The 23984-nt window shown below is 40.7% G+C and overlaps 1 protein-coding gene across 1 annotated transcript in view; it reads left to right on the top strand.

The window, feature by feature from the left end:
- The window catches only part of LOC117870381 (CD99 antigen-like), a 34699-nt gene extending 11018 nt beyond the window's left edge, over positions 1-23681 (top strand). The window contains exons 2-9 of the mRNA XM_034757518.1: positions 8334-8372; positions 8798-8842; positions 13151-13195; positions 14089-14142; positions 16578-16619; positions 17201-17311; positions 18712-18768; positions 20929-23681. Of these exons, the coding sequence (XP_034613409.1) occupies positions 8334-8372; positions 8798-8842; positions 13151-13195; positions 14089-14142; positions 16578-16619; positions 17201-17311; positions 18712-18768; positions 20929-20954 (419 nt within the window). The 3' untranslated portion in view covers positions 20955-23681. The remainder of the gene's footprint in view (positions 1-8333; positions 8373-8797; positions 8843-13150; positions 13196-14088; positions 14143-16577; positions 16620-17200; positions 17312-18711; positions 18769-20928) is intronic.
- The last annotated feature ends 303 nt before the right edge of the window (positions 23682-23984 follow it).

The raw sequence follows: 23984 nt of genomic DNA, 5'->3' as shown, positions 1-23984 counted from the left end.
ACCTGCATCATGTGACATTGTACCTGTCCCATGAGGCACTACAAACCCTTCCCAAAACATCCTGCAGCCAGTTACACAGTGGGATAGCTACTCACAATGCACTACTCTCTGTGTTGATGCAAGAGCTGCTAGTGTGGATGCGCTCCGCCAACACCAGGAGCATAGTGTGGGCATGCAACAGCGCTTTAATTAAAACAGCATAACTTTTGGCAACAAAACTCTTCAGTGAAGATATAGCCTTAGCCTGACTGCATTGTGGTTGTGACCTAACTTTATTACTAGGGGATACTAAGAGCTGGGTAGTGCTTCTCTGGAAGGAGTGAACTTCCAGTGTGACTGCTTTTTGCACATGCAAATACCTACATGTGCTCTTTAAATAGTCTTACATTAGACAGTGTTGGAATGTCCCCTGTGGTATTCACTGTGGGATGTAATAGTTGTATATGCTCTCTGATTTTACACTATGTAACAGGGTGGATTTGATTTAAATCGTGATTTAAATCACTAGTCAGGAAGACTCGATTTTAATCATGGTTTTCTACATAAAAGTGCATTCTTGTTGGTTGTTATAACTTTAATACATATTCTTCACAACTCAGAGATAGATGTAGGCTTCATTTTTAGAAGGTGCACACTATATTATACATTTTTAAACATTTATTTTGAAAATTTTTCAGATTAGTTTTACAGCTATATCAGAAAATGAATGATTGTTTGGTTATTTCATTTACCAAAGGTAATTGAAGCAGATATTTATGAAGTCATTGGGAGGTGAACTATCTCCAATTCAACAAGTTAATCATTCATATTTGGAGGATTTTCTTGCCATGCTGTATTAGGAGGAGAACATCACCAGACACATTTAAATTGTTTTATTTAAATAGAACACCAAAGTTAAGTATTCTGGATTTTTTTCTTCAACAGCAAACATATCATATTTTAACAAAACAAGCATATGTCCCTCACTTCTCACATTTATCTCCAGACTTCTCCTTGTTCAGCGCTATTTCACCCCCAACAATCTTCTATTCATTGAACTTTTTGAAACTTTGCACTTTTAGAGAGAGGTAAGGAATTGACTCTTTGTGTACACAAATTGCAGAGGGACAATAGAGTTGAGGTCTGTTATTTATCACCTTTATATATTATTTATTTATTTAAAACATTTTTGCTGTTAACAAGCATGTTGCCTCTAGAGACACCAATCCACAGTTTGAGAACTGCAAAACTAAGTACCTCTGATGGTATCTTCTAGACCAGGGATTGGCAACGTTTGGCACGCAGCTAGCCAGGGTAAGCCCCCTGGTGGGTCGAGCCTGTTTGTTTACTTGCGGCGTCTGCAGGTTCAGCTGATCGCGGCTCCCATTGGCCTGGGAAGTGGCGCGGGACGAGGGATGTGCTGGCCGCTGCTTCCCGCAGCCCCCATTGGCCTGGAGTGGGGAACCGTGGCAAGTGGGACCTGTGATCGGCCGAACCTGCAGAGGCGGCAAGTAAACAAACCTTCCCGGCCCACAAGGGGGCTTACCCTGTCGAGCCACTTGCCAAACGTTGCCGATCCCTGTTCTAGACTGAGCATTGAGTCCCATTGGGTAGATAGAAAGATTAACCTAAATAATCTATACAGAAGCCCTTGGAACCCCATAAAATTGGGTTCCTAATCCATGAACTAGTGGAACTCATTTACAAAACTTTTCTTAAATATTACATGAATATATTGTCTCATACTATAGAATTAGAATTTATAATCCCTATTCCATGATGAGATACATTATAGCTCAAAGGTATCTTAATTAAAGCTATCTCTAGATAGGTTTTTACTCAAAAAGCATTTTATCAAAAAAATTCAATTTAAATAAAAAAAATCATTGATTTTTATCCACCCTGCTATGTAAAGTGTACACACTCATGTTTGCATCTGCAAAGTGCACTTTGTGTCTGCAGTTTTGTGTTCACACAAAAAGAAACTGGGGTGAGGCCATTGTGAAAAATACATTCCTTAAGCTTTGAAAAGCTTTATTAAAAGTTGTCCGTTTCAGTAAGCAAATGAGATGTTTTGCCGTTGAGAATGTCCTGATTGTGTCAGGTGCTCAGATGCCATGGCAATGAGTACATTATACAGTAGCGTCAACCCCAAGCCTTCACTGAGTATAAGAATTTATGTAGAATAGAATCAAGTGTGATAAGCTCACCTTTGGGAGGAATAACTTTCCTAGAAACAAACATGGCAAACATTTTAACCCTATGCTAGCTGACTGTGTGCTCTGAGACCATACTGAGGTCCCTAGGGGAAAATAGTCACCTCAGTTCTGAACCTATGTCCTTACTGACCCTAACCTTGTGGAACTAAACTGTGGTATAGAATTAGTTCTGGCATTTGGGTAGTGATTTGAAGGTTGGACACTGGATTTTGGGCCTTAATCTACCCAGCCCAACTGACAGGGCTGGCTCCAGGCACCAGCCCAGCAAGCAGGTGCTTGGGGCGGCCAAGGGGAAGGAGCGGCATGTCGGGCTGTTCGGCGGGTCCCTCTTGGAGGGAAGAATTCTTGCCGAAGAAGAAAGCGGCGCGGTGGAGCTGCCGCCAGAGTGCCGCCAATCGCAACTGCGATCGCGGCTTTTTTTTTTTTTCCCCCGCCACTTGGGGCGGCAAAAACCCTGGAGCCGATCCTGCCAACTGAATGGCTTCAGAGGTGGCACCCAGATTTGTTGTTGCTACGCAGCAGGACTGGTTTTGGTTACTGGATAACAGCTGTCATTAGTCTTACTAAATGCTGAGCTCCTTGTGCCAGATTCTGTAACCTCCTGTTTACCCTACTCTTATGTACTCTCAGATGTTCATCTGGTGATTCAAAGCACTCTAACTCTTCATTCCTAAACTAAATGCTTCTGTCAAGCCATCCACATTATCAGCACCAGAGCTTGTTTTGTTTGTGATGCAAGCCCTCAGTGAATAGGTTTCTCTTGTTACAAAATGTGCCACAATTCCTAATTTCTCTATCCAGTCTTGAATGGGTATTAACGCAGATCGACGTAATTTGTGATGCATCCCCTGAGTTCCAGCATGCACCACAGACACGTGGAAACATGAAATTCAAACTAGGGTATGTGTGGGAGAAAGGTGGCCTCTTGAATGGATGTTCACGTCTGTCAAAGGATCCTGTGTACATTTTCACTTCTGTTCAGTGGAAGGAATGGTCTATTCTGAAATTCAGCTTCAGGAGCTGAAAAGTGATAATGGACAACTGCTTATTTGCTCCTTGTTTAGGTACCCCATCACTTAAAAAAATGTCATTGCTACCTTGGAAGGGGTGTCTAGAAACCATTCTTTTTGCATAAAGGCCTGTTGGGAGACTTTTGTATGTGAACAAATAACCTTGGTAAGTCAAATACATCTTGAACAATATGAAAGAAATGTAGGTTTCTCTTTTTTACTGGTCCTAGAGGAAGCTTAACTGTCATGGTCACCAATGTTTTCTGACTGTAAACATGCTAAGTCCAACAGTACTGAATATGCAGCAAATAGCTGCCTTTTTTGTATTTAGAAAATCTTCACTTCATATTCTGTCTGTATCCTTGTCTCATACTTAGAATTTAAGCTCTTTGAGGTAGGGTCAGTCTTCTTTTTGTATAGTACCTAGCACAGTAGGGTCCCAGTTCATGACTGAAGTTCCTAGGTGCTACCACAGTGCAAATAATTAATAGAAAATAAACGTAAAGATTTGATATATGAGCAAAGTTTTGATAGGTGAAGTCTTGTACGAGGGTTGCAGACTGAAAACTACAGTACAGGATTTCAGTTCTGAAGATTTCATGGTATGCTGCTGCAGAGCTAATTATAAGCTGCTGCTTGGCAACGTCTGTAAACATCTTGTCACAGTTTTTGCCTGATCAGGACTGGTGCCCACAACTCTGCCCAGAATGAGATGACTAATACAGCTGCAAGTTCTGCTCCTCCTGCAGTGAGTCATCATCACATTCAAGTTTCTCTGCTTAAAACTTAAAAAAAGAAGTTTTTGCAGAGGTATAAAGGGAACAGAGATTTAAGAGGAATAAAAAAGTTTTCACTTTCTCCTGCGCTGCTTGTTAGTAAATTGTTTTTCTTTTTTGGTTCTAGCTGTTTGTGACATTCACTATTTTGGGGAAAAAAAAAAAAAGACTGTCAGAATGTGGGATATGCAGTAGATGTTTTTAGTCTTGGTTCACTGTATGCTGACAGGAGGCAAATAACTGAATTGGAAGCAAATGCCAGTGAGCTCAGAACAGCAGTTCCTAGGTTTAAACTTCAAATAAAAATAAAATTGTGCAAAATACTTTAAAGTGTTGCTTTTACTAATTGCATATGTGCAGACGTACCTACCATGGCACTAGTCCCTCATGGCTGGGTAGCAGATATTCCCATCCTTCTTATAGGTCCACTGAAGGAGGGGAAAAAATGGAATTACTGGTGGGGTATAGAATTTAGCCAATTAGTTCATTTTATCATCCATTTATCATTGTGTTATTTGGCGTTATGGTTAATTCATATGCTATTTCATAGATAGTCAATGTATGCTAAATAGATTTAAATTGTAGGATAATAGAAGTGTAAGACTGACAATTACACCTCTACCCCAATATAACACGACCCGATATAACACGAATTCTGATATAACACGGTAAAGCAGTGCTCTGGGGGGGACGGGGCTGCGCACTCCGGCGGATCAAAGCAAGTTCGATATAATGCGGTTTCACCTATAATGCGGTAAGATTTTTTTGGCTCCCGATGACAGTGTTATATTGAGGTAGAGGTGTATTTAGGAGAGATGAATGTGTGTTAGATATATAAGTAAAGCATGGCAGGAATACAAGACCTATAAGCTGAGACCTGTAAATTTTTAGCTTTGTCATACTAGGCCAGGTTTAAGAATGCTTGACATTAGTGGGTGATCTAGGAATAATCTTATGCCAGGAAGGTCACAAGATCACTATAAAAGATGTGCTCGATGTTATAAAAAACTAGATTGCAATACACTGCAGGGTATTGCTCAAGATCATGAGACACTGGATTGTTAGATCATGGAATGTCCTGTCGTGACCGCAGCATACATGTTGTGCATAGATGCTAATAAGAATAAGCGAAAGTCAGAAACAGCCTATGAAAAATGGGGCACTCCAATATTCATGGGGTATAAGGAAAACCTTCATGCATCTGCATAAGGTGTTGAGTGTGATCAGGATAACAATATAAAAGAGGTTCCCTGGTTGGGTAAAAGTGGAAAGACTCCCACCGGAAACCCTAGCAGGAACCATCCCTCTATTGACAATAATCTGTTGAGAGGTCCATCGAGGACCCTAGGATATCTTTGAGGATGTGAGTATGACTACAGCCTTAGTCATTGCATGGGTTTTTGTAGGATTTATATATGTATGGGTAATTGTAACTTTATTGCTTTAATAAAACTTGTAGTACAGATAAGACTTTAAACTTGTGATTGTGTTTGTGGTCACTATCCTTGGACTTTGTGTGTTCCTGGAGTCTCCAAATTTGAGAAAAACACCAGAGGTGATTTTCACGCCATTGAGCTTGAAACTGTAGCAACAGCAGCTGAACTCATGGTAGCTTAATACAAAATTACTAAATTCAATTTAAATTTAAAAAAAGCTACAGGAGAATAGGAGTGGTATTAAATATAACTATAGGGAATTGTGCAACCTGCTTGGGACAAGCTGTTTTACCCTCTGTGGAGATGCATCATAATAAATCCTCAATCTCAGCCTGTATTCTTGCTCACGACCAAAGCAGGGGCTCCTCTAAATTAGTTTCAGAGTAGCAGCCGTGTTAGTCTAAATTAGTTGTCTCGTGCCAGCTTCTGCAGTGGAATGTAGTTACCACTAGCTCTAGCTGTCATTTCCTTTCCCACCCCGTTCAGTGAAGAAGCTTCCATGAGTCACAGCAACAGAGTTCCATTTCAATGTCTGTCCCTCTTCAGTGGCCTTCAATTCATCAGCCCTTCAAAGCTTTATATTTGCTCAGAAATAGCTTTTGCCTACCTACTGCTTCAGATGTTATATTTTTAAATTTATTTTCCCAGCTATCTCCAGCAATTGGCATAGCCTGTGTCAGTCAGGGCATCAAGGCTGGCAGCTTCTGCTCTGTTAGAGGGGCTAGGTTTTTTCCCCCTAGCTTTCTGCTCATATGCTTGAGAACACTTGCAACTCATGGATTTGTATATTGTGTGTATGGAGAGGAGGTAGCACAGCAGTTTCAAAAAGTGCTCTAATGCTGCATTATGCCTCTCATAGACAGACATAATTGATGCATTCTTGATCCCTTCTGGTTTCCAGTACTAGTTGCTTCAGAGGAAATTCCATGAAATGCTATCCATGGACAATTATAAAATAACCTTTTTTTCCTCCATTTGTGCTGGGAAAGAAGCTTTCAATCTTCTCCTTAGTATCTGAACCTCATCCCAATCATTCATAACTCTCAGCTCAGAATTATATTATTGCAGTGCATTCACCACTGGGGCCAGATTTTCATTTTGAAAAAAGTTTGACATCTGGGGATCCTGAGCTATTGAAAATCTGGCCCTAAACAGGACTATATCTGAAGACCTCTCAGTAACTTCAGTCAGTACAAGCTAAGACTTCCTGCTTTAAGTGGTTACCCAGATCATATCATACATGCCCAGCAGTCAAAAAGAGGCTTCAGTCTTATTTGTGGGTGATGTTTACAAGTGAAAATGATAAAACCTTAGCATTACAGTACTTTTTTGGATCTTGGCTCTCTTAGACTGTGTCTCCCCCTCATGGGCGCACCACAGCAGAGGCAATGAGCTGAGATGCTCAAACGAACAGTTCCTTTGTGTTAAATGTCAGGTGATGGCGGAGGCAGGGAGCTACCAGTGAATAGTCCTCTTCTCTGCAATTGGTATCTCCCCTCCAAATATACCTTTTACTCCACCAAAGCCTCGATTTAATTTAACTATTCCTCATGTGATGCTTTTTGTGCTTCACATAAAGTGTTTTAAGTTTTTTGCCTGTCTGGGTTAGGTCCCATTTTCTGGCTATTTTGACTTTTTGCATGCCCGTTGGAAACAGGCCAGTTTATCTGCAGATCCTAAACGGAAGAGATTCTCTTTGCAAGATGGATAAGCTTCAGCCTTTGTGATCTACTTTTATGCTGAATTCCTAAGATGGTATGGATGCATCTTGCATACCTTTCTAAGGTGGTGTGAGTTCCCGCTGAATCATTCTGGCAATATGTCTCATGTGCACGCCCATTCCTATGAAGTAGTTTTTCCATGAGCTGGGTGTTTAAAAGGTCCCATAGCATTTTTCAGGAGTGGAGTAAAGGAAAGTGGGTAGTGAGAAGATCCTCTCCTCTCTCTGCCTCTCACCCCTCTGGAAACTTGGAATACGTGCCTTAGCTGTGCAAGAGCCCAGCCACAAACCCAGTGCATTCATTATGATGGTTATCTTCAGAGAGCAACTACAATTAAGAGCTTTTTTCTTCCACCCCTTCAGATGGCCTATTTTTGTCTGTTTCAAATGTCTTCTGTTCTAAGGCTACGTCTGCACTAGGAGCTGGGGGTGTGATTTCCAGCTTGCATAGACATACTCGTGCTAGCTCTCATCAAGCTAGCATGCTAAAAATAGTAGCCTAGCTGCGATAGCACGGCAGCAGGGAGTGGTGCGCCAAGTACATACTCCCAGGGTCCAGGGCAGCTAGCCTATGCCACTCCTTGCTGCTGTCTGTGCTACCGCGGCTACACTACTACAGTAGAACTTCAGAGTTACAAACACCGGAGTTGTCTCTCGCTCCCCCAGTCTCTGCTCACAGCACTGCTCTGTCCAGGATGCTGGCAGTTCTCTCAGCCCTCCAGAGACACAGTCCTTCCTCCCAGGGCTCCCAGCAGAGAACTGCCCTCCTCTGCCCTGCAGCTCCCTTTTAATCTGGGCCTGCTTGGCACTGATGGGCTGCTCCCTTCAGCCCTTTTCTGATTGGCTGCCTCTGGCACAACTTCCCTAGGTTGACTTTAAACCCTTTTCTGCCAGTGATGGGGTGTCTGCCCCTCATGGGGAAGAATGCATTTACTCCATGGAAGACTGTCTGACCTTACTAAGATTGTCTGCAGATAGGGCCCTTATAATAATCCCATATCCCTTCTCTTCTAAAGGAGTGTTTGGGGGGAAGCACTTTTGCTTCCTGCCCACAGTACTGAGAAACTCCCTCTATTTTAGCTGCATGTGGGGCAACATTGACCAGGATCAGAATGGTGTATTTCAGAGTGAGAAAGATCTCTCCTCATTCTGCTGCTAATTTCTGGCTTTTTTGTGTGTGTGTGTGTTGATAGGTGAAGACGACTTTAACTTAGAAGATGCATTAGGCCCCGGTAAGTAATATGTTCTTGCAAAAATCCCTTCTTGTGCGATTTTTCTATATATAGTGTTTAGCATTAATGTTAAAACATAATTTAAACACTTAGGAGCAGATTCTGACATCCATACTGAACATGCGTAACACCTTTCTCCATGAGTAGCTGTATTAACTTCTCTGGCACAATTTAAGGTATAAGGTGCTAGTTAGTATGACTAAGAGTGTACCAGAACCTGGACCACATAGAAGTGGTCTGGTGGCAATACTTCGATGTTTAAGGGCAACTCATACAACTGTAGAAGACTTGAAAAATTATTGGTCTAATATTTTCACTTATTTTAAAAGGAAGTCTGTTTAAACTTGTTCTCTAAGTATCTTTGTGCAATGTATTCATCAGCAACGTTTCAATTTGTATTAACGTCTATGTCCTTGACATACCAGAGCCTACAAAGAAGCCTGGTTCAGCTACCAAAAAGCCGGAGTTGGGTGAGTAGTGATTAAGTTGGCACATAATGCATCTTACAGTAAATGCTTTATTGTGATTTTAGATGTGCAGTTACTGACAAAGAATCATGGTTACACATTGCTGTATATCTGAGATAAATTATCCCAGTGTGTCTTTTTTTTTTAAAGTGCACATTTCAGGCCTCTTTGGGGACAAGCTGAGGATCAAATAATAGAACCAAGCTGTCTTTAATAATACAGTGACTCCTCACTTAACGTTGTCCCGGTTAATATTGTTTCGTTGTTACATCTCTGATCTATTAAAGAACATGCTCGTTTAAAGTTGCGCAATGCTCCCTTATCATGTTTGGCAGCCGCCTGCTTTGTCCACTGCTTGCAGGAAGAGCAGCCCATTGGAGCTAGCTGGTGGGGGCTTGGAACCAGGATGGACCAGAAACCCCCCATCAGCTTCCCTAAGTTCCCTGTGTGGCAGCCGCCCAGCAGACGATCAGTTGCCGGGCAGTTCAGGTGTCCCACCCCCCACTTCCATGTGCTGCTCCCGCCCTCTGTCTTGGAGCTGCTCCCAGGAGCCTCCTGCTTGCTGTGCAGGGAGTGGGGGGAAAGAGGGGGGCTAATGTCAGGGAGTCCCCCTTCACCCACTCCTGTACCCCATCTCCACAAAGCAGGGATGGGGGACACTACAGGGCTCAGGACAGAGGGAACTGCTGTCTCAACTTGCTGATCTACTTAAAAAGGCAGTGTACTTAGAGTGGTGTCAACATACTTAAAGGTGCAATGTGTGTCTCACTCTCTCTCTCTCACACACGCGCACACACACACACACACACACGGTATGTGTCTCTGTCTGTCTGTCTGTCTGTCTCTCTCTCTCACTCACACACACATGCACCCCCCAGCACTTTGGAAAGTAGAGGGAGTGGTGCGCTCCAGTGGGATAGCGTGGGTTCATCATCATGTTCCGTTTCCGCAGGCAATGTTTGCGGGCATTGCCATGCGTCTATTATGTCTCCTCCCTCCATTTGTGCTGCCTTGTAGAGTGTGAGGCTACATTAACAATAATGTTTTAACCCTTGAGGGCTCAGCCGAGTGCTAGTTCATCATTTAGCAGTAAGGCATTCCCTGGGAAATATCCCACCCTCTGACTCCACCACCTCAACCAAGCTTCACAATCATCATTGCGGTGTACAGTATTAAATTGTTTGTTTAAAACTTACACTGTGTGTGTGTGTGTGTGTGTGTGAGTGTATAAATATATATATGACAAATTTTTCCCTGAAACCTAACCCCCCCATTTACATTAATTCTTATGGGGAAATTGGTTTCGCTTAACATCGTTTCACTTAAAAGTAGCATTTTTCAGGAACATAATTACACGTTAAGCGAGGAGTTACTGTAATAATGACTTTTTTAGGCTTTAGGCAGTGGCATGGCAAAACTGAGTTATTGGCTAGCAAATCTTTTGGTGATGTCATACATACCTCAGTCTGCAGGGAACGCATTTGTCTCTGACATTTGCTGAACCACCACATTGAAATTGTATTTTACTATATCTCAGGGTTAAATTGTGTCTTAACTAGCATGGTGGAATAAGAGCATAAGGACACCCTAGCACCCTTTTGCTGGCTACATGCTTTGCAGTTAATAGGGAAAGCAGGCTACACAGAGCTACTACTTCTCCCCCCTAACAAAGGTGGGTGAGAGGGGCAGAACATAGGCTTCACCCTCTCAATCTGCTTGGTGGCATAGCTGTGCTGGGGATATATGCTGCAACAAATACAGTGCAGTTACTGCCTCCCTGGAGTCAAGGGGGGAAACCAGGAGGACGGATACTGAGACTGAGTCACAATCTCCCTCTTTTGCTTCTTTGGGGGCAGTGCAACAACACGCTGTCCCTTGCTCAGGACTAGATGTTAGTCATGATCTAGTCCATAATCAGGAAAACAATAATTAGAGCCTTCAGAATGTGCATTTAGATTTATCAGTGAATTAAAAAAAACTCCATTAAAAGCAGTCTCTTAAAAACAAATGCACATGCAGCCTCATTGGGGTTTTGTACTAGCTAGCAAAATGGGACGAGCAGGATGGTCACAGCCCTAAGATTTGCTCGCAACCCATGAATTAGACTATAACAATGCATAATAAATATGTAGCTCTTGTATATCACTTGTCATCAGTAGACCTCAAAAGTGCCTTGCAAAGGACATCTGTGTCATTATCCCCATTCTACAGATGGGGAAGCTGCGAGCTTGCTAAGCACTTTGAGATCTTCTCATGAAAAATGCTATATAAGAGCTGGGTATTATTATTCTGAGTTGTTAGAGCCTACTACCTGGGTTGCGGGCAAACCTTGTGGCGGTGACCACCCTGCTCATCCCATTTTGCTAAATGGAAGGGGGATCCTCAGAGGTAAGTAGGGAATCCTACTAAGTAGAACCATGGAATGTTAACCTGTATATTTTGTATACTGAAGCCTTCATAATTAGAGTGTCCTGCAGTGGGCCCTGGGGGTTGCCTGGGCAGAGCTCATTGCAAGATCAGGTCTAAAAGATATCCAAGGAACAACTTCATGGCTTTTTAAAATAGGGGTGATGATGGCATTAGATTGAGGTGAGTTAGAGCTTGTAGGACTACTGGAAGAAGTGAATATCAAGAGGGATTTGATTAAAGTGAGGTCAGTGCCACGCACAGAAATTGATGTAGTAGAATTTGGTATTGAGGATCCATGAGTTTCTGCTGTTGAGTTAGAGGCCTCGTTTGAGTGCATTAATGGCTTTGGGTTTTTTTGTTTTTCCAAATGTCTTTTTTGATTAGTTGGCTTTGGGGATGTTTCATCACCTTATTTTCACTAGATAGCACTAATTGACTAATATACCATTCCTAGAAGTCGTTGTAATTTGAAAATATTACCTTTCCAATCACTCCCTAGAAAGAAGGGGGAGGAGGGATAATATGCTCTTTATGACAGGAAGTGGGAGTCTGTTGTCAGAAAGGGAGCCTTTTCCTTTCCTCTGGGATAATCTCTTTGCAAAGTCTTTAATGTATTTCAGCTAAGTCACATGAGCAAACTGCAATATCCTTGCCACTCTCTCACTAGTGAAGTGGAACATAATTTGGCAGGTAGTGTCTGTTAACTCTTTAAATTGCTGAACAACACCCGTAAAAGTGGTATCACACTAGCATTGCTGTGCTTCAGCATTACTGGCAACTGTTGGGAAGGGGGAAGCTTGTCTGTGGGAACTAACAAAGGGCACAGAATTCCAGAACTGTAACAATGTTTGGTCCTTTAGTTCATTTAGTCATAGAAGAGGCATGGTATTATAAAAGGCCATGAATGCCTCTGTTAGAAGGATCTTGGTCAATTATATGCAAGTTTTGAAATCTGTAAAGTTATTGCCTGGTTAGGATGCAGGCTCTTTATGTGAAAAGTTGCTCAGGTTATAATCATGGTTTTCTAGGACATTGGATACACTTGTGACTTTAAATCTTTAATTATCAGTACATCAAAATGTTCAACCTTACTGTTCAAATTTCATGATATTTTAGGGCATTGGAGTGGCAAAGTAAATCACCATGTTTATTTGTTTCCTTTTTTTCTTTTCCTGTTTCTTGTAAATGGAAAAAAAAGGTCTTCATTTTTGTAGAATTGCCAGTCAGAACAGATGAACTGGTGGCCTTTATTAGTTAATTGCATGTTTGTAGAATCAACTGTGTGTGTAAGTTGTATGCATAGTACACACTTCCATGTGCATTTATTGCTGTGTGTATATATAAATAAAATGAGATGAGGTTGTCTTGGGGTCTTGCTAATTTTAAATGTTCATAACTAGAATTAACTCAAAATGAACCGATTTTCTTCTTCACATGTATTGATTTTTTTTTTTTTTGAGACTGAGACCTACAAAGCTGGCAGTCTGAAATAAATTCAGTTCCATAGTCTTAAAGTTGATGCATACTTGATGCTAGCTACCTAGTTTTAAAAATTCCACGTTAGTGCCCAGGCCTGCTCCCCATTCTATTCAATGGGAGTTTTACTATTGACTTCAGTGGGAGCGGGAGCAGGCCCTAAACTTCAGACACACAAATCGAAATGAGGTGTGATTGTTGGAAATAGAAGGGTTCTCAAGAGATTCTTATTTACAATCTTGAACACAGTGGATGAAGTCAGCTGCCATAATATTAGTAAACATAAGTTATGGAGGGGCTTTTGGGGGGTGAGGGGAGGAAGACAGAGAAACATGGGAAAGGTGGGTATAGATTATTCAGCTTGTTTCTGCACTTTACTCATTTGCAATTTTAACTCTTTTTCCCCCTAACAATATTTGTCAATAGATGACCACCCAAAACCTCAGCCTGGAAGCAAGGACAATACTGGTGGTAAGAATTTTGTAAATGTTTTAAATAGCATTTGTCAGCCATCATACTCAGACCATTCTATTGACTTTTCTTTTCAAATGAACCATTCATCTTTAAATGATTTGGTACATCAAGGCATTTACTTCTGACTATGCAAATAATGAACTTGATTAACTTAGACGTGATGAAAGAACAGTTGAGAACTAAGAGAAAATGCTTGATGCTTGATTTTGCAAACAAATCATGCAAGGTAATAGATGGCAGAGAGTCAGTTTCCTTTGTTTTCATTTTTAAAAAAGAGAAAAGGTGTGCATAGGTCAATATTTGCATTTGAGTGCCTAAAGCAAAGCACCTAAATAAGTGATCTGATTTATCCTCTCCCCACCTTGACAAGATGAGCTCCCACAGATTTCATTCAAGTCAATGGGAACTGCAAGTCCTAGTGCTGTTCCAACCAAACTTGCTAATTGGTAGAAAGGTTGTTTTTAGTATCTCATATGCACATTTTGAATCTACTTTGTGTTAACCTGGAGTTTGCTCTACTTTGTGTTAATATGGAATCTGCTCTATGGAAATTACAAATAAACTAGCTGAATTTTTAATAGACCTTTGTGGGTGAGAGACAAACCAGTGGTGGAGAGTAGTTATGGCATTGCACTAAGTTTGTTCTTAAGAGTCTGCCTTAAACCTTGGATTTTGTCATGTATGAAGTAAAACATAGTTTTCAGCATGTCATGAATAAACACGTGTTCCAATAGTTATTTTTCAGATGGCTCAAGTTTCCTATCAGCTTATAGAAGCTAAAAAGGGGTTAAGAGATCAAGGATGAACATGTCATGGTAGTTTAAAGGAAGAGTCAATATCAGTTATAAACACTTAAAAAGGAAGGATAACCATTTTATTTACTCTTACAGGCAGCTTTAAGGATGAAGACTTAGTTGATGGTAAACTTCCACCAGAAAAAAGGGGTAAGATTATGTCCAACACTTCACAGTAAAACCCACTGCTATCTAGTTTTTGCCTAAGACTTGTGTGTCACAAGCTGGTTAAAATGAGTTAGGAATGCTAGATTTTGTCCTGGTCTCTTTGAGGCACGGGCATTGATATCTTCCAATTTAACCATTATGTACTTTGTTCATTCAGAAAAATTGGTGATCCAAGGGAGTGGAATTGATTCAGGAATCCTAAACAATAGGTTTAAAACTACAATGATGTGAAAGTGGTACTTGTTTCAGCATTCGCAGTGGGTAAAATTTCCAAATGCACCTCAGCACCATGTCTAGTGACTTAGGAGCTTACGTCCTATTGACTTTCAGTGAGATTTAGGTTACTAAAAGCCTAAGTCTCTTCTGAAAATAGGACTTAGGTGCTTTTGGGAAAAAAATCCCCCAGCCATTCTGTTGAGAAGCTCTAGTGCCTTACTTTGGAACGGAGACTTGAAATTTGGCATAGGAATATCCCTGGTGCCAGTAATGTGCATCTTGCTGTTCCCATGGGGAAAAAGCGCACTGGTATTTGGCCAAGTTATAAACCTTTGAAAAATCTGTTTGCAAACACTCAGTTAAATTTTCTTGAGAATCCCGTCTGCACAGAACATGCACCAGCCAAGGTCTTCAGCAGGTGAGCAGGACTTTCCCTGTGATTACTGCTCCCAATTGCTACATGCTGCTTTGTATTGTGAAACACTCTTTAATTACGTGATCACAGACCATTTGCCAGGTATCAGAACGGAGAACAGGGAGACTCTCTCCTATCCTTTCTGTGCTGGCACCAGGCAGCAAGGATGACGAAGCCACCTGACTTGAACAGAGGGGACAAGAGCTGGAGTGGGGGTGGGAAAGAATAGATTGGGACAACAAGCTATGGAGACTAGGAACTTGAGGGTAGGAGGAGAAGTCAGGTGTGGGGAAGAGACAGGACTGGGACATGTTAGAGAGGGTGGGGCAGAAGGGTCTGTGCCCACTAGAGCACATACCTTCAGCACCTGAGATTCCTCAGTGTCAGCATTCCCAGCTGTCAGAAGGTATCTGTGAAATGCACTGACAAAGAGTGTCTCCTCACCATCTGATGATTCATCCAAAGAGAGGATGGCAACTTACTACTGCTACCAGTACTCCATTAGCTCAAATGGCAGAGGTCCGTGTGGTGGATTTAAAGGTTCCAGCCTCTGTGGCGTCACCTGATGGAATTCACATTTCTGCTTGCTTTTCAAATGCCTAGGAAATTATACACACAACCATGTTAAAAGAATATTAAGGTTGCAAAGTCAACCATTTAAAAGTTAAGAAATACCAGAACCAAGGTTGCCTGTGCACTGTGATAGACTTCAATTGCACGATCACATAGGATCCCTGCATCATTCAGTGCAGAGGACAGGTGGCACTCTGGGAATGAATCAGAGTTTCTAATGAGTAAGGCTGTTACTTATAGCACCCCTGCCTCACTTGTTGCAGAAGTTGGAAGGTGTGTAGTGAATGAGGCAGGGGACTGCAAGAACGGAAAGAAAAGTCCCCTATGGTTAAGGCAGTTGAATGCTGGAAAGGAGAACTGGATTCTATTGCTGCCTCTGCCACAGAGTTAAACCACACTTTTCACAGGTGGCCACTAATTGTATTCATTTCTGAGATTCCCAGCTTAAGACCCCGGGGCCTGACTTGGAGAGGTGCTGAGCACTTACAGCTGCAACTGAAGTTAGTGGGAGCTGTGGAGCTTTGAGCACAGAGAGTGCTATATAATGCTAAATACTCTGGCACTCAACATTAGTATCCTTAATCTCTGAGCCTCAGTTTCCCATCTGTACAATGAAGATGCTAATGCTACCTTACCACACAGAGCAGTTGTGAAACTAAGTTAACGTTTGTAAAACACTTAGATAATTTGGTGATAATCACCATAGAAAACCCCATGAGGAAATCTAATAATTTTGTATTTAAAGCAGAGTTTTAATGGTGTGCAGTAAATTAGGCCTTGGGACTCTCTATTGAACCATGAGAATAAGATAAAATATTGAATTAGCTACTCATTCCCTGGGAACCATCCATCCTATGCATTTGGTACAGGGTCCATTAGAAAAAAAGGGTCTGTGATCATGTAATTAAAGAGTGTATCACAATAAATACACCCAATGGGACTGAATTAAGTTTGCACAGGCAACCCTAGGTCTGGCATTTCCTATTTTTGAATGCTTGACTTTGCAACCTGAGTATTCTTTTAACATATTTTGTGTAATTTCTTCATTATTTAAACTTGAAGTCTGTTTCCATTGTATTGACTTTGTTAATGTAGCATCCGGAGATAGTGGGTCATTTTGCATGATGCATTGACACAGAGCGCGGATTCTCATTGTGATAAGACTGTTCTCTACAAAAGATTCTTCTAGTAATGAAATTATTTGTTCTTACAGGAGAAGGTGATACCAATCCCAAGAGTGGAGGAGATGCGGCAGGTAAATGCATGGATTTTCATATATCTATTGTATCTGTACATCATCTTTAAAAAGTTAAACATCTAACATTAGGCATTCCTTTTATTGCCTGCAGGTTTAGAATTTTAATAGTGCCAATAAGCACTGACAGTGCTTTTCAGCTTCAAAATATTATACAAAATCTAGCATTTTTATTTCAAACAGCTTTGTTCCTGTCACCTTTTTTTAAATACTTCGCTTCTGATGGGTCAAAAACTGTGAGTTATTAGAGTAGAAAATGTGAACCTTGCACACAGCATTTCACAAGGTTTAGATCCAGACTTCATAGTGCCCACTCATTTTTGTATGAATATACTTCATACCATGCCAATCACCATAATGGAATGCTCTCATGCTGCTTAATAATATGTACTACTTGAAAAATTAACTGTTCTAAATCTATGCTTGACTCTTCAAAATTCATGAAAAGAAGGCAGAATCAATGTCTAAGATTACTTCAAGTGTTAGTGCTGTTTCGAAACATTCAGAGTTTGTATATCTTTTGAGAAAGAATCCAAGTCTGTCCTCATTTATATCTAGAAAAAAAAATGTCTTGTTTATAGCCTCTCAGGGAGTGATACCTGGAATTATAAGTGCTGTGGCTGTAGCAGTTGTTGGAGCAGTATCTAGCTTCATTGCTTACCAGAAGAAGAAACTCTGTTTCAAAGCAAGTGGTAAGATTTTAACTAGTTTTTTTTCCTTTGTGATCTGTTGAGGCTCTTAATTAGAAAGATTATATGGAATTTAGTAATGAATATAAAACGTATCAGCCAGTCTTAGTGGCCCAATGCATTAGCAGTCATCATGAAGGAATAATATATTTTAAGTGAGGCTTAAAACTAAGCTGTTTGAGAGATGCTTTGGCAAAAAAAATAGATTTAAAAAAAAAAAAGATATAGGAGGGTACTTCCCCCCTCCCCCAATCCCATAGCTCAGAAAAAGCTGGACTGAGGACTCTCAAATGTTTCCAAAAAATCTCTGCTTGCCAAAGAGCAAGTATGAGAGAGTTTAAGCAACACTTTTGGAGGGGAAATAAAAAAATTAGAGGAAATGGGGAGTGGGAAGCGGAATGTTTACAGTGGAAACTGCCTTGCAACTTTAACAATAGAGTCACTATCTTGGCTCTGTAATGTCACTAGTGGGCCCAGGCTAACCCACACTTTGTGAATTATGAAGACTAAGTACACAGTTGTTTCCCACACATTAGGCTTCTAATAACAGCACAGGAGAGTTTATTCCTTTTTGAGATATTCATCTTCCCACCATTGGTTTCTATTCCTCTCTTCTCCCCCACTGTCTTCCTAAACCAAAGATATGAAGGCCAGGACCACTACGTGAAATGTCACACAGCACAAAACTTTCCCCCAAATAACTTGCAAGGGCAGTAACATGTTTACTGGATGCAACTTAATGCTTCATTTGCTCTTGGTGGCATTCTTCTTTCTTTTAGTTGTCTAGGCCAGGGATCAGCAACCTTTGGCCTGCAGCCCATCAGGGAAATCCGCTGGCGGGCCGGAACGGTTTGTTTACCTGCAGCATCCACAGTTTCAGCCGACCTCAGCTCCCACTGGCCGGGGTTCACCGTTCCAGGCCAATGGGGGCTGCGGAAAGGGGTGGCCAGCACATCCCTTGGCCCGTGCCACTTCCCACAGCCCCCATTAGCCTGGAAAGGTGAACCGCGGCCAGTGGGAGCTGCGATCGGCCGAACCTGCGGATGCTGCAGGTAAACAAACCGTCCTGGCCTGCCAGCGGCTTTCCCTGACGGGCTGCGTGCCAAAGGTTGCCGATCCCTGGTCTAGGCTATTGTAGGAGCTCTGAATTACGTACCCTATGCTTCCAGTGGCCATCATCTAGAGAAGCTTCTCCAGAGGATGATCACTTTGCCGCCTAGTCAGTGTAAGGAGGCTATACCCATCCATCAGTGGTTTCACAGGCCTTACCTTTTTAAGTTGCTTTGCTACAGAGCATTCCCAGCCTCTCTCATGTTTGCTCTTGTTTCTGCTATTACCAGTCTTAGGGAAATGCAGGTAATACAAATGCCTGATGTCTTACAATGTTTGTGTTTGTATCTCAGGAGATCAAGAGAATGTTAATATGGAAAGTCAGCAAGGAGCACATGCAGAGCCACCTGGTAAGAAAAGGATCTGGAGGGAAGAGCAAAATTTTTGGCAGGAATCTCTGTGGACTTGCATCACAGAAATAATCTCCTAGAGAGACTTATCACTTGCACTATACATTCTTGTAGCCAAGTGTTTATAACTGCAAGAGAAACTAATTTTGGACCGAAACAAGTTTCAAATTGAGTTTCATTTATATTAGATGGTAAAAATGTGGAACTAAAGCAAATTAATAACACTTTTTTTTGCATTTTTTCTTTATGGTGAAATATTAAAATGTGTAAGGAAGTAGTGGGAATGTAAATGGGTATAATTGTGAACCAAAAGAACACAAAGCTGCTACTTTAAATCAATTATTTGAAAAATGATATGGAATGGTAGCTGGCTGGTGTGTTTAGTGGGATGTGCTGGGAGTCTGACTGGAGCCATAGCTGTGCTGTGTGACACTAGACCAATAAAGCTCTGCCAGAGTTGGCATTAATAAAAGGTTAACGGTATTTGAACAAAGATGCAGTTACATAAAAGCAAGCTGGAGGCAGGGAAAATTAAACTGACTAGCATACTGTTGTGCACCACAAAGAATCTTTTATAAAAGAGAAGCATAAAATAGCAAACTCTTTTTTTTTTTTTTTTTTTTTTTGTCTGATCATGACTGCTAGGAGTTTTTTCAATTAGCTCCAACTCCATAGTGCAATGCAGACATGGCTGTTTAAAATGATTGGCTAGGGAAATTGATGATGTATTGCCAGAGTAGGAAACCTGGCTCTAGGAAGCCATAGACAAATTTGGATACGGGAATTGTTGAAGTGTTATAGGTGACAGCCAGAAAACAAACTTGGCTTGTGTCAGTTTCACCCCTTCTGACTGGCTAATGAAGGGATGAATGGGAGTACTCAGCAAGGCACTGAAGTTTTGGAGAGGCTTCTGAATGTACGATATGTTTAACAAAATAAAGTTGAGCCTCTCACAAGAGTGTAGGTTATGAGTAACTATATGTCCTCCTGTGTGCTTAGTTTAAAACCAGCGTCAGAGCAGAACCTTTTCTACCTTTTAAATCTGAGCAAAGAGTTACCTGCCTTATTACTTCAATGCAGTCAGTTTGTCCCCACAGACTTGTTAGCTGGTTCAAGATCTCTTGTATAAACTTTTCTGTAATATATTATCAATTATTTTATAAAACTATAAAGCAAGTACCTTTCTCTCCAACTGCTTCCTGAAGTCGAGAGTGCAGATAGTTCTGAATATTCACCTCAAACCTGAGATATTCAGACAAATAGTTTAAATACAGATATTAATTCTAGTTCTTGTAAAGTTAATCTGGTTATATTAGCTCAAGAGAAGAGCAGATTTAAAATGTCTAGATATTCATTAGATTTTAGTTTAACACTGTATCCTATCCCTTTCCCCATAGTGAAATATACCTTTATAAGGTCCTGGATTAGGTTACCATTGTAATATAGATAAATATAATACTGTAAGAGCTCTGCAAAATTCAGCTTCATATATGAGTTATAGACAGAGTAGGTTGAAAGTTTAAACTTAATTTAGGATTCCTGGACTTAGTTGTGATTTACCACAATTGTTATACAATTAGTGATTTTTTTTTTTTAGGGGTTTAATAAAACCCCACAAAACCAAAATTTTTTGTATACATTGAAATCTAACCATTTTCTCCTAGATGCATATGCAAGCATGTTACATTCCAGTCTGAGTTTACTATAACTGTATATTGCATAGATAAGGCTAAACTTCCCATGACCCAAAATCACTCTTGTAGACACAATTTGTGCCTGCAAAAGTATCCCTTTTTTGTTGCATCCACAGTGAATTGAAGGGGCAGTTCTTAGAAGTTGTATGTCTGAATATTTGACTGCAGATGTAAATTAGGTAGCCATATATGTCACTAAAATGTATGTCTTCAAGTTACTCGTGGGTGCAAAAACATGCAGCCACCCCTTTTTTTGCAAGCAGAATTCTGCTTACAGACAGATCGGGCCTCCGCCCACCCCACAATATCAAATGCCCATTTATTTGCTAAGATTAGAGTGTTCACACTTTTAAAAGAAGCGCTGTTCTACAAGTCGGATTCTCATATATTGATAGAGAATTGTACTAAGCTTGATTTGGTTATTTTGGTTGTATATTTGTTTCTTTTTCTTTTTTCTTTTTTTCAGTTCAGCGAACACTTCTGCAGAAATAATTCAGGGAAACTCAAGGTGAAGAAAAGATGAGCAAAACTGGATAGAAAACCTGCATATCTGCCTGAAAAAAAACCACAATGTAAACAGCAGGGGCTTGAGTTTCAAAATTGCATGAAAAAAAAATGTAGTCCTGTTGAAATATCCTCGGAAAGGATGGGAGGGATGTTTTCAAATACCTGAGCGTTTTTCTGTGGTTAGCCCTGTGAAGCGCAGTGTTGCCCACTGACAATTGGCCTTAAAATAGTGATGGTCTGAAACAACTTGTGCCTTTTAATTCTCAACTCTGCTCTTGTGGCAAGAACTATCGCTGGTGTATATCTGAACTGACTACTATTCTGGCTAGCCCCTTTTCCTTACCCCTTAAAAAAAAAAAAACATCAGTAGATCTGTTAATGTACCATTACTTAGACGCAGCTCTAACATTGTACCATTGTATGGGTACATCTACAGCACCCACAACAGGGAGCCTCCCACTCTGGGCTGACAGACTTGGGCTAGCAAGGCTCACGCTAGTGCTCTTAAAAATAGTGCTGGAGGCTGTGCTTTGAAGTTGCAGCCCAGGCTAGTGGGCGGGCTCTGAAGCTTAGAGAAGTGGGTGGGCTCCACAGCAGGAGCTCCAGCCCACGCTGCGACGTCTACCTAGCTATTTTTAGTGCGGCAGCGCAAGTCCCAGGAGCCCAACTCTGTTAACCTGAATTGAGAGGCTCGCTGCTGTGTGCTGCGTATACTCACCCTAAATTGGGTGATCGTACTAGTGAAAATACCCGCACAGTTCACTTGAAAGTGAAGTTTAAAAAAAAAAAAAATTCTAGTAAATGTTACATTTTGTGGGCACCTGAATGCAAACTGTTAGCTTAAAAAAGTAGCCATGTCATCTGAAATATTTGACCAAATGAGTGTGTGTGTGTGTGTATTTGACAATGGTGTTATCTGTGCAGCTGCATGGGTCAGCTTAGCAGGAAGGAAGTACTTATATCTGTCCTCTAAGGAAAAAAAAGTGTTTCTTTTTATCGTTTTTCTTCACTATGTCTGTCTGGTACAGATCCAGAAAGCCCCAAGGTGCTTCAGAGCATCCCCCAGAGTCTCAAAGTTGCTTTTTATACCGATTAACTAAAATAGAGTTGATCAAAAAAGGAAAAGCCTGACTTACAAATCAGAACCCTACATTGGCTGCTTTTCATTTGGCTGGGTGTGTCTTTCTGGTGTTCGTGAGAATTCAAACAGCTGCCAAGAATTAATTTGTATGCAATTTGGGACTGACGGAGATTTCCATGACTGCTCACCTGAAAGTTTTAACAGAAGGCCATTATATATACTTTCAGTTTTGAAAGGTTTTGTCATCCAGTCAGAAAGCAGAAACAGTCTGCAACGTGGATAATCAAGAGCACTCTAAACTAGGGTGACCAGATAGCAACTGTGAAAAAATGGGACAGGGGGTGGGGGGGGTAATAGGCACCTATATAAGAAAAAGTCCCCAAAAATGGGACTGTCCCTTTAAAAATGGGACATCTGGTCATCCTACTCTGAACTGAGTTCCTAAAAATTACTCTCCACACGATTCAGCAAATGCTTGGGAATAACAAACGCATTCGAGGACCTCTGTTGGGTTCATGAAGGACTGACAGCAGAAAAAAGCCTCAGTCCTGCAGCTAATAGCACACAGGTGCTGCTGTACTTGTAGGGAGCCCCAGGAAAGTCAGTGGTGCTCCATTCAAGCACAGCAGTCTGCTTATATGCTGTCAATTGAAGGACTGGGGCTTAGGTTTGTAACTAATACTGGTTACAATGAATAGTTTGACCAGCTGTACCAAGGAGATTTTGTTTGTAATATAACTTCAGTTTTTGTGCAATTTTACAAAACACTATGTGACAATTTTACTTAAAAGTGCATCTGGTAAGTGCATAGGTGAGAATCTGGAGAATTACAGTAATTCATATAGTAAACAAATGAACCTTTTTACATAAGGTTATCATTTGGACTAGCGCAGACTTTTTTCCTGCCAAAACCTGCAAATCTCTGTGCATTCAAATATTAATGTATCTAATGAGAACTCATTTTAAAGAGAACATGTACATGTTTATTTTAGGAAGTTGATGACAAAGAGCTTTAAATGGATTTTTTTTTTTTAATTATGAAAATCATTGGTAAACCAGTTTGCCCCATTACTCTATTTTTTTCCTGGATTAAAATGTTAAAACATGCAAGTGTGTTATTGATGGAAAAGTTACTATATTGTAGATGAGATTCTTTGACTGTAATCATTAAACTAATGAAATGTCTTGCTTACCTTCACCAACAAATGTATTTCATATGTATCATTGTCAAGTGTCAAGCACTCTGAAACATGCCAATAGCTGTTTTGGGGTTCTTTAAACAAGCTTTCAATTAATTAGGATTGTGGATCCTTCTTTAGATTTCTCAACCTCTTAAGAATTAGTCATTGAAACTCAGACTATTAACATTGTGCCTTTTTTTAATAAACTTTGTAAAGTTACTTTGGTTAAGTATCTTAAAATGGACTCCCATTTATTTCTTTGAGCTGAAAACAATGTTAACTCTACTTCTGTGTTTGGATGGTCTAGAAAAAAAAGAAGTTGGAGGCAAGATGGGAGTGGTCTACAAACTTGTTAGTTTACCTTTTGTCCTAAAGAGTTTAGATTTATTCTGAAAACCTCTAAACGTACTAGAATACATGTGTGTAATTTTAAGTAAACAGTGAAAAAAAGTACTAGCCTGTTTTTACTGTCTAGTGTGCAATGTATTGGAGAACAGACTGCAGGATTTGATTTGTGGTTTCCTTTTTTGATACAACGTCTGATTCATATGCTCTCAAATTTCGGAAGGTTTGTTTATATTATAGAGCAATTATTAAAACATCCAACATGGAATGACATTGTTTCTGTGTTTCCAGTTAGGCAAACAAAGACAAGTGGATTATGTCAGTTTTGCCTATACAAGTTGAAGATGTTCTCCATCCTAATGCCTTTGCAGCTCCTCCTAGCAATAGTTACTGCAATGATACCTGTAC

The sequence above is a fragment of the Trachemys scripta genome, chromosome 1, assembly GCF_013100865.1.
Source record: "Trachemys scripta elegans isolate TJP31775 chromosome 1, CAS_Tse_1.0, whole genome shotgun sequence".
Taxonomy (NCBI): Eukaryota; Metazoa; Chordata; order Testudines; family Emydidae; genus Trachemys; species Trachemys scripta.
Note: the sequence above shows the minus strand (reverse complement) of the source record. Positions and strands in the feature narration are given on the sequence as shown.